At 34.3% G+C, this 14,657-nt stretch overlaps 1 protein-coding gene across 1 annotated transcript in view; it reads left to right on the top strand.

The window, feature by feature from the left end:
• The first annotated feature begins 4,013 nt into the window (after positions 1-4,013).
• The window catches only part of DNAI7 (dynein axonemal intermediate chain 7), a 90,914-nt gene continuing 80,270 nt past the window's right edge, over positions 4,014-14,657 (top strand). The window contains exons 1-5 of the mRNA XM_007949775.2: positions 4,014-4,086; positions 5,540-5,631; positions 7,679-7,780; positions 8,665-8,802; positions 9,712-9,858. Coding sequence (XP_007947966.1) covers positions 4,047-4,086; positions 5,540-5,631; positions 7,679-7,780; positions 8,665-8,802; positions 9,712-9,858 — 519 coding nt within the window. The 5' untranslated portion in view covers positions 4,014-4,046. The remainder of the gene's footprint in view (positions 4,087-5,539; positions 5,632-7,678; positions 7,781-8,664; positions 8,803-9,711; positions 9,859-14,657) is intronic.

Here is a 14,657-nt window from a genome sequence, read left to right as displayed (position 1 = left end):
CTGATTTTCATCTATTCTTAAAATATTGGAAACCCAACAACATTGGGCCTACAGTCTTGCCAGGCAATAAGAACATATTCAGAGCTTTTACCAGTTTTATTCAGTTAATTCTACAGCCCCCCAAACAGCATCAGGTTGATAGTAGGGCCAAGTGAATGAGAGAAGCAAACATAGAAGGCACTCTGTAGTATTTCTTGAAGAAATGTTTAATTGTATAAATAATAAATATGTATACACCTATATAAACATTTCTTCTAAACAATCAGGAGCCCAAGTGTTTTAAGTGGTGGTAGGTTAAATGAGACCTCACATACTTATTTGACAAATGTTAATTGAATTTCTACAGTTTCTAGCCAGGCACTGTGCTAACTGCTATGGGCACAAAACTAGTTATGACATGTTCTTCACCTTGAATAACTCACAGTTATAAACAAATTATTAACATTACAATGATATAAAGGCTATAACTGAGATATATACAAATATATGTGTTATGAGTACACAAAGTATTGTTGAATCCATAAGAAAGACTACTGAGATTTACAGAAAAGTGAGGTATGCCTTAAAGAAGGCATTCTACACCCAAATATCTATTGGGACCAGGAAGATAAATGAAGTAAGGGGTTTGGTGATAGGGCTATGGGAAACTAAAAGAATATAACTAAAAAACCAAGCCAAACTCACTGCCGTCGAGTCACATCCAACTCATAGCGACCCCTCCTTGGGTTTCCCAGGTGCTATCACTACGGAAGTAGATTGCCCAACCTTTCTTCTGAGGAGTAACTGGTGGATTTGAACTCCCAGCCTTCTGGCTAACGGTCGAATGCCTTTTGTTGTTGTTGTTGTTGTTGTGTGCCATCGAGTCAGACCCGACTCACAATGACCCCTCCTTGGGTTTCCAAGGTGATATCTCTACAGAAGTAGATTGCCCAACCTTCCTTCCAAGGAGTGGGTGGTGAGTTTAAACCGCCAGCCTTCTGGTTAGCAGTCGAATGCCTTAGGCACTATGCTACCAGAGCTCCTTTTATTCAGCAGTAAAAATATAGAGCTACAGTTATAGCTATCAACATGGATGAATCTTATAAATCATAATGTTTATCTAAAGAAGTAAATAATAATAAAACTATAAAAAAGGGAAGAAAATTAAAGTTGTTGATTATCTTTAGGGGTAATTTTTGATGATAAATTAGAATATGATTTTTAACTTACAATGTGGAAGGAATTCAAAGAACTGTATAATGTTGTTATAATGATCCCATTCCCACTGACTTGGTTATATAAACCAGATTTTTCATTTTTTATATTTGTAAAAATTAAAAATAATAAAAAATAGTTGATCTTACTCCCTGTCTCATTCAGCAGCATTTAACATTTATCCATGGATCATTCACTAACCAGGAAAAAGAAAAAGCCCATTCATCTCATGATGAGAAGCATATCCAGTAAAATTTTAAATTTTATGTTTAATACGTATGTATCAACATTTATAATATAAAAGTTACATTGTTCAGTTGTACGCTGAAAATAATTACAGGACTAATTCAATATAGAACAAATTTATAATACTTAGAAATTTATAGATATAGGAAATAACTTTTTAATTTAAATTTTCATACAAATTTTTGTAGCAGGTAAGAATGATAGAAGCATCAACAAAAATCTTTCAAGCATATAACATTAGGATGAGATTCTACAAAGGTGGCAAAATGGAAACACGAATTCAAAGAGAGAAAAGATTCAATTTTTTATTAGAGAACTTGTTCATATATTTTTTAATGGATGATATTGGCCATCAAATCACTATAGTATACTGTCAGTTCCATTGGATATATTTGAAAGTGATATAAAAATTATATATGTCATATGCTGAAAGTTACAATATTAGTAACTATTTAATCTTTGGTGAGAAATATTAGATACACATTTAAAATTGTGTGAAGGGGTAATGGTTTTTCAAAATTCTTTTAGGGAATATATGAACACATAATTTTAAAATCGCTGATTTAGAGATCAGCTCCAGCTGATAAGGAAGAGGCAGCAAAGGATGCTAAGAAGGGGGGACATGGGGGAGACCTTGTGGGAAAAGAAGGAAAATTAGAGTTATAAATGCCTAATGAAACAAATGTTTCAGGGAGGAAGAATAAATCACCTTTGCCAAATGCTGGCAAAAGACGAGTAAAATGAGGGGGAGAATTGATTATTGGTGTTAGAAACAAGGACATCTTAAGATAATTTGGCAAGACAGGTTTTTGTAGAGCAGTAGAAATAAAAACCTGATTGCTCTGGTCGTGAAGGAAATGCAAAATAGAAGCAGTGGATTAGTTTAAGTTTTCATTGTTGTTGTTTGCCATGGAGTGGCGACCCCTCCTTGGATTTCCAAGGCAGTATTTTATGTTTAAGATTCAGAATGAAAGTAAATTGATTGCCCAACCTTCCTTCCCAGGAGTGACTGGTGGGTTTGAACCACCAGCCTTCTGGTTAGCAGTCAAATACCTTAGACACTATGCTACTTAAGTTTTCGTTAGTGCTTGCCTCAACTCAAAACCTACTGCCATTGAATCGATTCTGACTACTAGTAACCCTATAGGACCGATCACAACTGCTCTGTAGGATTTCCAAGGCTGTAAATCATTATGGAAGCATATTGCCTCATCTTTCTCCTTAGGAGTGGCTGGTGGGTTCAAACTGCCTACTTGTTGTTAACCTCCAAGCGCTTTAACCACTGCACCACTAGGGCTCCTTAATGCTTGCCTGGACTATTGTTAATAATCACCAAAATGATATCCTTTCTATAATTTTTTTTCCTAATACCAGGTTGTTATTGTTATTTTGCCATCAAGTTAGCCCTGACTCATAGCGACCCCTCTGTGGGTTTCCAAGGCCGTATCGCTATGGAAGTAGATTGCCCAGCCTTCCTTCTGAGAGTGGCTAGTGGGTTTGAACTGCCAGCCTTCTGGTTAGCAGTCAAGTGCCTTAGACACTATGCTACCAGGTTAGGTCTTCAAACTCATATTCTTACAGCCAGGGCTCTTCTCAAAAACAATTGGAGATGCTTCGTTCCTCCAGAATAATGTCCACACTTTTTAGCATAGACTCCAAACTTCTTTTCCATCTTCATTTCCTTCTTCATCTCTTGGAGTTTTCCTCTGGGTCCACTGAACTTGCTGGTCTATCTAATGCTCTCCCAATTTTATATCTTGTGCCTGCATGTCCCTCCTTTTGGGACATCTGCCCTTCATATCTGAATCTTAAAATCCTTTGAGGCACAAAGTTAAAACCAGCTGCTTGATAAAAATTTTACTTGATCTCTGCTGCTGAAAATAAGTCTTCTTTTATAAGTCTTCTTCCAGACTTGTAAAATAACTTTCTCTGAGTATCTGTTCATTGTAAACATACGTTTCATTTTTATAGAGATTTGCAGTTTTGCTTTTACATACATAACATATTTTCATTTAATCCTACATAAGATTTTATTTAGCACCATTTAAAAAATGTGTAAACTTAGATAATTTAAATTGTGTATACTTGTCACTGTCACCCTTGCCCTAGAGTAATTAATGCTTATTTTTCTTATTTATTTCCAGACATAGATCTTCAATGCACACAATTTTTGTTAGTTGCCATCAAGTTGGTTTCAACTCATGATGGCCTTATCTGTATACAACATAATGAAACATTGATTGTTGGCGTATTTAAGTCCATTGTTGCTGCCATTTTGCAGGGCCTTCCAGTTTAGGGAGCTCATCCAGTAGTATATTAGACAATATTCTGTTTGATCCATAGGGTTCACTGTCTAGTTTTTGGAAGTAGATTGCCAGGCCTTTGCACGTAACAGGCAGTTTTATTTGTTGAGTGAATGAGTGAAAGACTGGTTTCATGAGGGCAAGTGTACTTACTATCACTATTTGAGGAGACAGATTTTTAGGTGATTTGGCTGCATGTTAATGGTATTTTCTTTCTTTCTTTTTTTTTTTTTTTTTAATGTTGTTGGCTTTGTTAAGTCTGCCAGTAAGAAAAAGAAAATCACCAAAGCTGAAAGACTGAAGATGCTGCAAGAGGAAGAGGAGAGACGGCTGAAAGAGGAAGGTACAAAATAATATAGAGTGAGACTGTTTTCAGATAGAGATCACAGTGACAGTCGGTTGACATTTCTGTAATCCAGTCAATGTGTTTTTTTAAATTTTTATTTTTCTAATTTGATCTGTTTTATAGCAGATAACTACTAATGAAAGGGTAGTAGACCGACTTTGTTAGTACACACCAATCACTTTGAAAAATATCTTGAAGCAGGGCTGCCAAATAAATCCAGGATGTTCAGTTCAATTTGAATTTCAGATAAACAATGGTCATTTGGGATAATTTGACTTGTGCAATATTTGGGATGTACTTAAAAAAAAAGGGTATTTTTTAATTTTAAATTTAAATTTAAATGTGTTTTAATATGCTAAACCCAACAGTGCTATCTTGAAGTATTTATATTTACTGATAAAATTAGAGGCAACTGTGCTGATTGTACAGTAAGAATTGTGAAACAAATTCATTTAATATGAGAAATATACAATAACAAGAAAGACACACAGCACCCTAATTCTCATAGTGTGTAACAATATTTATTTGTCAAATTAAAGTGGAATTTTCATTTATTTCAAAATGCTGATTAAAAATTAATAAAAGTGTGTTGTTAATTAAAATACCAAAAAGTGATTGCAAAAATATGAACATTTCAAGTGGTTGTAGCTTTTAGTATTAAGGATATCTGTGGATTGAGATTCAGGTTTTTAAAAGTCTATCCTCAGGTTTAAAGATGCCCTGGTGGTGCACTGGTTAAAGCGCTCAACTTTGAACTGACAGGTCAGTGGTTTGAACCCACCAGCCATTCCACAGGAGAAAGATGTGTCAGTCTGCTTCCATAAATATTTACAGCCTTGGAAGCCTTATGGAGCAGTTCTACTTGGTCCTGTAGGGTCACTGAGTCTAATTGACTTGGCAGCAGTGGATTTTATCCTCAGGTTTTATGTGGGGTTTCATATGAGGTCTCTCATAAATCCTTTATTAGGTGACTCATAAAAGAATGCAATATCAGAGTTTACATTTTAGGGAATGTTTTATTATATGGAGTTAATATTCTTCAATGCATATTTCATATCTTATTTTTAGTAGAGCAAGAAAAAATAAGGTAATTGCTACTGATGTTGTAGCTGTCACAGTGTTATAGATATTTCCTGAAGGCTTTCCCTCTCCACAGTTACCCATGATAGAGCTGTCATTTATTATTGGTTAAAATCATTATTGGATTACTACAGACTTTTTGGAGAAGAGAGATATTGTGGCCTTTTTGTAGTCAAAAAGTTTTAAAGTTATGTTACTTTTTTGAAAGAATCTAGCACTTTTCTAATTTTTACCATGCAGAAAAGGTTGTGACTTCTATAAAATATTCTACCGCCACCACTACCATATACTGAAAATATTTGCAGTAACTTTGTGCTTAAAAATATAGTAAATTAATCTCTGAAGAAAAATTTTTTTTTTGGTTCTTTAGAGGAAGCCCGTTTGAAGTATGAAAAAGAAGAAATGGAAAGGCTTGAAACACAACGAGTTGAGAGAGAAAAATGGCAACAACTGGAAGCAAAAGTAAATAAACATTAACAACTTTATTAAACTCTTTACCTGTCAGATTTGTTTGGCCATTCTGACATTTTCAACCCACAGCTTACTTAATACCTACTATACATACTTGCTGGTTTAACTCACTTAATCATTGGTTGAAGTGACGTAAATAATTCCAATTATTACCGCCATTTCATTAATGAGGAAACTGAGGCACAGAGAACTTAAGCAACTCATAGGTGGCAGACCCAGGGTTTGGGCCAGAGCAGTCTTGCTTCAGATCCAGACTATTAACCATTAAACTATTATTCACAAACTCTCTTACAGACAATATAACAGAGGCAAATATCTCTCTCTCTCTCTCTCTCTCTCTCTCTAAGTTATTCAAATTCTACCTCTCCTTTAACAGTTTCACTTCTCTTTTTCACCAGAAGCTTTTAGATCAGTAGGTCTCAAACATTTTGGTCCAAGGAACAAATCCTATTAAACTATTAAAAATTATTGAGGACTACAAGGAGTTTTTGTGGGTTATATTAACAACATTTACCATATTAGAAATTAAAGCAAAATTTTAAAACATGAATTACATTAATACACATTAAACACTGATTAAAAAATAAGTATTAATAAACATAGATATGTTAACAGCATATTCTGAAAAATATATTTTCAAAAAATATTAGGGAGACTAGTGACATTGTTTACATTTTTAAAATCTCTTTAGTGTCTGGCTTTAACAGAAGACAGCTGTATCCATATATCTACGTCAGTATTCCATCTGTTACAATGTGTTGTTTTGATTGAAGTATATGAAGAAAATCTGTCCTCAGACAAATACGTAGTTGGAAAGAGGAGGAATGTTTTAATAGCCTTTCGGATAATTGTGTATATTCTTCCTTGATACTATACTGAAACTCAACAAATGGTAATTTCTTAATATGGAATCTGAAAGCATATCAGTGGTTAACTTGTCATACTCTGATCCATTAAAATAGAGTAACCTATTTTGATCTTATATCCATGTATAATTTTGTAATATCATGTGTTGTTTTTTTGGAAAATTTAGTTCACTGAATTATTACCCAAATATTGACACATTTCATTATTGACTATAAAAAAATTACATCCATTAATATCATCTCCAATCAAATCAGAACAATTTTTAGGTATTGGGACTTTGTCAGGCTCATTGTGGTAGACACAAGCTTATAAAATTCTTTTTGTTTCAAAGCTTGGATTTCATCATTAGCAGTAAATACTTTACATTGTTTCCTTGAAGTGACAGACTCAGTTTGCTCACTTTCAAGAGAATGTCTGCCAAGATACTGAAGTATGAATAACCATCTTTTGCAAGTCAGTCATTCTTTCAAGTAAAAATGATACAAAGTGGCTAGTTCAGCTCATAACCCAAACAACTGCTTAAGTAAGTACTTTTGTCTCAAGACTGTATTGACTTTGCTGTGTAGCACAAGTGCTTTACATAGACTTGCCATTTTATCAGAATATTAAAAAGACTTAAGGGACTTAATGTACTTAAGGGTCTAGATTTAATAAAATTAATAATTTCCATTCTTCATCAAAGTCATTCTTAAATAATAATGGTTCCTACCCCCCACCCCACCCAACTGTCCAGCTCCCCAGCCTCTCACTTCTCACCTCCTGCCCCCAGTAGAATACAAATACTAATACAGTTTATGACTGCTGCCTTGATTTGTGCTAAGGTGCCATCAGTTTTTACTAATTTTGCTCCATCAGCACAAATGTGTACAATGTGAAAAAGACAGATAACGTATTGATATGATTGTGAAAATAGTTTTGATCCCACAAACTCCAAGAGTCTTGAAGACCCTCCAGGAGTCTGTTACACCTTGTGAAGCACTGTTTTAGATTAATTCTTTTGAAACTATCAGTTACATTCACAATAATTTTAGTGTTCATTTTGGATATGTATAAGGAGCTCTGGAGATATTGATAAGTATATCTATATCTCCAGGTGTATTTTAGATGCTGCTTATGAAACATAAAGCTAAAAATTAAAGAGCAGATCAATCTATCTATCTCCACGCAACAGGATCTAGGACGGAGAAAAGAAGAACTTGAAGAACTTTATTTGTTAGAAGTGTGTTATCCTGAAGCAGAGAAATTAAAACGAGAAAATAGATTGCTTTCTCAGGTAAGATTGATTTCTCTTTCTCTCTGTTTTTTATCATTATTATTATTATTAATATTTACTTACTACAAGAGGAAGTTGTGGTCTGATATCCATCTTGATTTCAATAAGTTTTAAATGTATCTAAAAAAGATCTGTCATCTGATATAAGAATTCTCATATTGTTTGTGGCAAAGTAAATTGATCAAGCTTTGTAGAAAGCTATTGTCAGTATTTATCAAGATCCTTAAAAATTTTATACCCTTTCATTCTGAATCAATTGTTAGGAATCTATACTTTGGAAATTATCCTAAATAAAAATAAAAAATCTTGGTGCTTAAGGCAATTCTAGTGTTACTTGGAACAGCCTACCTTTGGAAACACTGTAGATGATTATCAGGAGAATAATGAAAATTTGTAATAATGTGGCAAAAGAAGATTATGGTGTAATTTTTAGAGAAAACTTGTAAATAAATATGCAATAATAAATATGTAACAACATGCATAAACTACAAAGTGAGTGGAAGCACTCATACTAAAATGCCAATGATGATCAGCAATCGATAATAATTGGGGAAAAAAAGTTAGTCCAAGTGTTGGCTTTTGCAGATTTTGGAGCTTTAAGATTAGAGAACAAAACAAAAGAAAACAAACTACTAAATACTCTTTTTAAAATAAAATAAAAAATAAATAGAGGTTTTATTTATCTGAATTACTGAGAATTAGAAATTATTTTGATTAAGAAGAATTTGGTTATTTTAGTGATATCTCAAGTTACTAATTAAAGTGATAGTATATTTTTGCCTAAATTGGAAAAACAGGGTTTAGATTACCTCATATTTCATAAAAGAGGTGTCTTTATGATTCAGTGTTCATTGGTGTGAACCTTGAAGCATTTTTATCCACAGTGGAAACACTACATTCGATGTGATGGGAGTCCTGATCCTTCAGTACTCCAAGAAATGAATACTTTCATTAGCTTGTGGAAAGAGGAAAAAAATGAGACTTTTGAGGAAGTGATTGAGAAGAGTAAACTAGTGCTGAATGTAAGTGTATAAATATTATCCTATAATTTTCAATTATAAATTATCTGATATTGACTCCAAAAATAGAGGAAAAAATGAATTTATTATTTGCCAATTAATAACATTACTACTTCTGTGTCCTTGGCTATATAAAGAGGTATTTTGTAACCTTTTCATTTTCATTTTAACAATTCTTAAAATCCCTCTGCCATTTTATAACATAACTTATAACACAATATAACTTGTTTAGTGTCACCGTGCTAGTAAAAGGCGACCAGGATTCAAACTCAGCATCCTCGCTTGAGTCTATCCTACCCTACATTACTGTTCTGCTCTCTTAACTTAGAAATTTTCTGTTTTGCCTGTGTCCGTATTTAAAATTCAAACCTGTCACTTACTAGCTGTTCTGTTATCATACTATGCCTCAGTTTCCTCATCTATAAAATGAGCACAGTAACGATATCTAACTCATAGGATTATGGTCAGGGTTAAATGAATTAAAACATATAAAGCATTTAAAATTCAGTAATGCTTATTCAGTAAATATTAGTAGTTCTCCTCCTCTTTTGTTCCTTCTTTACTTTTTCCTTTTCTTATTTGCCTCCTCATGTTGTTACTGCTACAGTTCCACAGTCTTAGGTAATAACAAACTGTGACTTGTCTGTCAACTTCTTAATGATAGCACAGCATAATTACAGCTGTTTCATATAGTTGAAAATTGTTATATGGGTGTTTTCAGAGGAAATTATTTTTCTAAATATTATCTAAGTTACAGAAGCAAATCAGGAAGGGTATTCTATATGCTTTAATGAGTTTCAATATGCTTTACTGAGCATAAGATGTGTTTCTAAATTCAAAAGTGATAGAACTTTCCCCTTTTTCTTTGATTCTTTATCAGAGAATTAATGTGAATATCTTTCTACTTTATAGTTAATTGAGAAATTGAAATTAATTTTGCTAGAAACCCCACGATATGATTTGCAAGATAAAAATGTAAAACAGTATCAAGGATCAATTCAAGAGCTACAGGAGCTCCTTCATTATAAGTTTAATGTAGCCACGGAAATACTTCTCAGAGTAAGTGTGATATTTTGCCTTTATATTATTTTAACTTTTATAGAGTTAAAATTTAATGCACATATTGTATAAGGTTGGCAGACGGTATTTGTACATACATATTTGTATGTGCTGTACGAATGTCCATATAAATATAACTAACAGTGGGTAAAGTTATGGTAGTTTCTTAGCCACAGTCATCCACCCTGAAAGAGTGAGTTGTTGGACCTGTGGGCTCAGGACCATGGTCGCAGGGGACATCAAGCTCAATTGGCACAACATACTACACAAAAACATTGTTATACATCGTATTCTGGTGAGTAGCAACTGGGATTTTAAAAGCTTGCAAGCAGCCATCTAGATGCAACAATTAGTCTCTCCTTATCCAGAGCGAAGAACAGTGAAGAAAACCAAAGAAGCATGGAAACAATTGATCCAAGGGACTAGTGGACCATGCAAACTTTCAGCCTATATGACCATGAGACCAGGAGAACTAGATGGTGCCTGGCTACTACTGTCAACCACTCAGAAAGAGATCAGTGTAGGAGATCTAGGATAGAGTAGGAAAACAATGTGGAACAGAACTCAAAATCATAAAGAAGACCAGGTTTACTGGTCTGATAAAGCCAGGTGAAACCCCTGAGACCATGGTCCCTCCTTAGCCTTTAGGCCTGGAATTGAAAGTACTCCCATGGCTTCCAGCCAAACAATAGACAGGCATATAGGGTGAATATTTACACGAGGTAGATACACTCCTTAGAATGATCAACCATGGAAGAACAAAAGGGCAGTATTTGCACAGAGAGGTAGCTCAGAGGGCAGGAATGCATAGGAAAGAAGGACACAGGGAAGAAGTAACTACAGGGAGGATGTGGAAAGAGTGCTGTTACATTGTAGGAATTGCAGTCAGTGTCATGAAACAAATGTGGATGAACTGCTGTATGCAAAATGAATTTGCTCTGTAAACTTTCACCCAAATCACAATAAAAATTAAAAAAAAAAAAAGAGAGAGAGAGAGAAAGAAAGGCAAAGGGAAATGGTAAACATGGGAAGTGGGAAGAGTGCTGTTACATTGTGGGAACTGGAATGATTGCCATAAAACAAAATATATGTGAATTGTTGAATGGAAAACCAATTTGCTCTGTAAACTTTCACCCAAATCACAGTTAAAAAAAAAATTAAATGAACAACAACAAAAAATTTAATGCACATAATAAAATAATCTGGTCATTTGTTTAGGAGCTCTTGTGGTGTAGTGCCTAAGGCATTTGACTGCTAACCAGAAGGCTGGAGGTTCAAACCCACCAGCCACTCCTCAGAAGGAAGATTGGGCAATCTACTTCTGTAGTGATATTGCCTTGGAAACCCAAGGAGGGGTCGCGATGAGTCGGATCCGACTCAACAGCAGTAAGTTTGGTTTTTTGGTTTTAGTCATTTGTTTGAAGGATTGAAGTTATGGAAATGTTAATAGAATAATAAAAAGCACATATATTTTTGCAGACTTAACAGCTCCCAATATTTTATTTTTTAAATAAACAAGACAAAAGTTTACTAGGTTCACCATGAAAATAAATTCACAAAATACTGTCTATCAGATATTCACCCTATGAGTCAGTTGACACAAGATTTTAATCATGAATAGTCACTTCCTTCAACTCTTTTTTAGCCAGCAACTACTGTAATCAAATAACAAAAAGTTGAAAGAATAGTACCATGAACTCCTAAATGTCCTTCACCTAAATTCAGTAATTTAAAAGTGTTTTGTAGTATTTGATTTCTCTCTTTATATTTTCTCCCAGTATCATTTGAAAGTTATAGACATTATGATACTTCTTCCCCACACATCTCAGCAGTAATGATAATCTCTAAATAACTACAAAATCATTATTATATCTAAGAAAACGAATAATTCCAAAATACTCTCTAATATCTAATCCATATTCAAAATTACCCTAATATTTTATTAATGTCTTTTGTATCTGTTTTTATTTTGTTTCAGGTTGTTTTTTGTATCAGACACTGCTCTAAGTCCATACATGGCTCTTGGTCTCTTTTGGTTTAGAACACAATCCCTGTGTAGCCTTGATAGAATATGTTCTAATGACAAAAGGAACAGCAATGAAGTTTTAAACTTCACTGTTTATTGTTAGCAGCAATATTGATGTTATAGTTTCACAACTATTTTATGAGTATATTAAAAGGAAGGAAATATATTATGATTGTTAGTAATCAAGATTTTCATTATAAGAGAAAAAACTCCTAAAATGTTAAATTTAAAATGGCAATACTAGTATGAACCAAACTTTCTTTTTATTCCATAAAATGAACCAGGGCTAATTGTGGTAAAAGGCTGATTTCAGGTCTGGGGCAGAGGAAGGAAAAGATAAGTCTGTGTTACCTTGTGCTAGAAAACAAGTAAATGCTCAGAGACTAACAGAGTCATCAAAAAGGACAGGGACTAGCTGGAAGAGGCTCCCACTAAACTAATTTGGAATCATTGACTATCAAAAAGAATAGTGATTGTAATTGGCTATGCTGTTGTTGCTATTATTACGTGCCATTGAGTCGGACCTGACTCATAGCGACCCCTCCTTGGATTTCTGAGGCAGTATCACTATGGAAGTAGATTGCCCCATCTTCCTTCCAGGAGTGGCTGGTGGGTTTGAACCTCCAGCCTTCTGGTTAGCAGTCAAGTGCCTTAGGCACTATGCTACCAGATCTCCTGTAATTGGTGATAGCACACTGAATAAATCAAAACCTATGAATATACTCCAAAAAGGGAGGGGCAATGGGATGGAGGAGGACAATTTTTTTTACAAAAGAATGCCATCTAATAAATGTGGAAGGAATGATTTGATTAGAAAATAATTTCTTAATCCCCCAATAACTGATCCAAATAAGGATCTTCTATGGCTATGTAAATGATTAGATAAAAAGTTGTCGAGAAACAGATTATTCTTATAATACCAAAGTATTAGCCCACAGATTACTTTCTCATTGGGGAAAGAATTTGCTTTGCATTGGCTCATGTAGTGGTCACTACCTTGAGCAAGGATCAAGTCTGCTTCATTAATAGTGGAACATCAGGTGCCTCCTGATAGGATGCCATCTGAAGAACACAACATATGTTATGCTTTCTTGCCAAAAATGTTTGATATGAATGTAATAAAATCCCTAAACCTAACTTCCAGTTTACCAAAAATTAAAGACCATAGAGGAAGTAGGTAAAGAATAGCATTAGGGAACAATCAGAAAAATTCACAAAGTAGAATAGTTCTGTAAGACAGCTATCCTGGTCACTTCAAAGAGGGGAGAGGGAACTGTAACTCCTTTTTTAAAATAAATAATTAAATAATAAAGTAAACCATAAATAAAATCCCCAATACTTCAAAGTTTTTTATATTGGAGCAAACAGACATATATTGGCTCATTTAAGCCCTTTGTTGCTGTTAGATGCTGTTGAGTTGGCTCTGACTCATTGTGACTCTGTGTACAACAGAACACACACTGCCTGCTATTGAGCCATCTTCACAATTGTTGCCATGCTTGAGCTTACCACAGTAGCCACTGTGTCCCTATATCTCATTGGAGGTCTTTTCTGTTTTTGCTGACCCTCTACTTTACCAAGCCTATTATCCTTCATCAGGGACTGGTCCCTTCTGGCCACATCACCAAAGTACAAGAGGCAAAGTTTGGCCATTCTTGCTTCTAAGGAACATTCTGGCTGTATTTCTTCCAAGATAGATTTGTTTGTTCTTCTAGCAGTCCATGGTACATCCGATATTTTTTGCCAACACTGCAATTCAAATGCATCAGTTTTTCTGCAGTCTTCCTTATTCATTGTCCAGCACTCACATGCATATAGACCTGTTAAAAATAATGTGCCTTGAGTCAGGCACACTTGAGTCTTCAAAGTGACATCTTATCTCTTCAACACTTTAAAGAGGTCTTTTGCAGCAGATTTGCTCAGTGCAGTACATCCTTTGATTTCTTGACTGGTGCTTCCATGGGTGTTGATTGTGGACCCAAGTAAAATGAAATCCTTGACAACTTCAATCTTTTCTCCGTTTATTATTATGTTGCTTATTGGTCCAGTTGTGAATATTTTTGTTTTCTTTATTTGAGTGTAATCCATATTGAAGGTGATAATCTTTGATCTTCATCATTAAGTGCTTCAAATATTCTTTACTTTCAGCAAGCAAGGTTGTGTCATCTGCATATCATAGGTTATTAATGAGTCTTCCTCCAATCCTGATTCCACATTATTCATAAAATCCAGCTTCTTGGATTATTTGCTCAGCGTATAGATTGAATAAGTATGCTGAAAGGATCCAACCCTGACATACTTTTCCTGATTTTAAACCATGCAGTATCCCTTGTTCTGTTTGAACAACTACCTCTTGTTCTATCTATGTACAGGTTCCTCATTTAAGCCCTTTAGGAGAGCTGATTTCCTTAGCAGTACATATCAAGCTGTATTAGTCTTTAAAAAAAATTATTAAGAGCCTCCTTAAATTGTATATTGAATGTCAGATATGAAGTTTTAGACTAGACATGATTGATTTATCTGGATTCCATAAGCTGGACATTTTTGCCTACCAAACTTGATATGTTCAGAACCAGGCTTTTCTATTTTTGCAGTAGTAAAGTATATATTTTGATAAGGTACAGGTAAAGAAGCTTGGGTGTGCTTAAAATGAAAAGGTATAATTTTGAAATGATTAAAAAAAAAAAAAAAAAAGAATAGTAATCCACAAGTGTTAACTGGGAATATAGTTGTTGTTGTTGTTATGTGCCGACGAGTCGGCCCCGACTCATAG

The sequence above is a fragment of the Orycteropus afer genome, unplaced genomic scaffold (genome assembly GCF_000298275.1).
Source record: "Orycteropus afer afer isolate SDZICR_OR568_19922 unplaced genomic scaffold, OryAfe1.0 scaffold00254, whole genome shotgun sequence".
In the NCBI taxonomy this organism is placed as follows: Eukaryota; Metazoa; Chordata; class Mammalia; order Tubulidentata; family Orycteropodidae; genus Orycteropus; species Orycteropus afer.
Note: the sequence above shows the minus strand (reverse complement) of the source record. Positions and strands in the feature narration are given on the sequence as shown.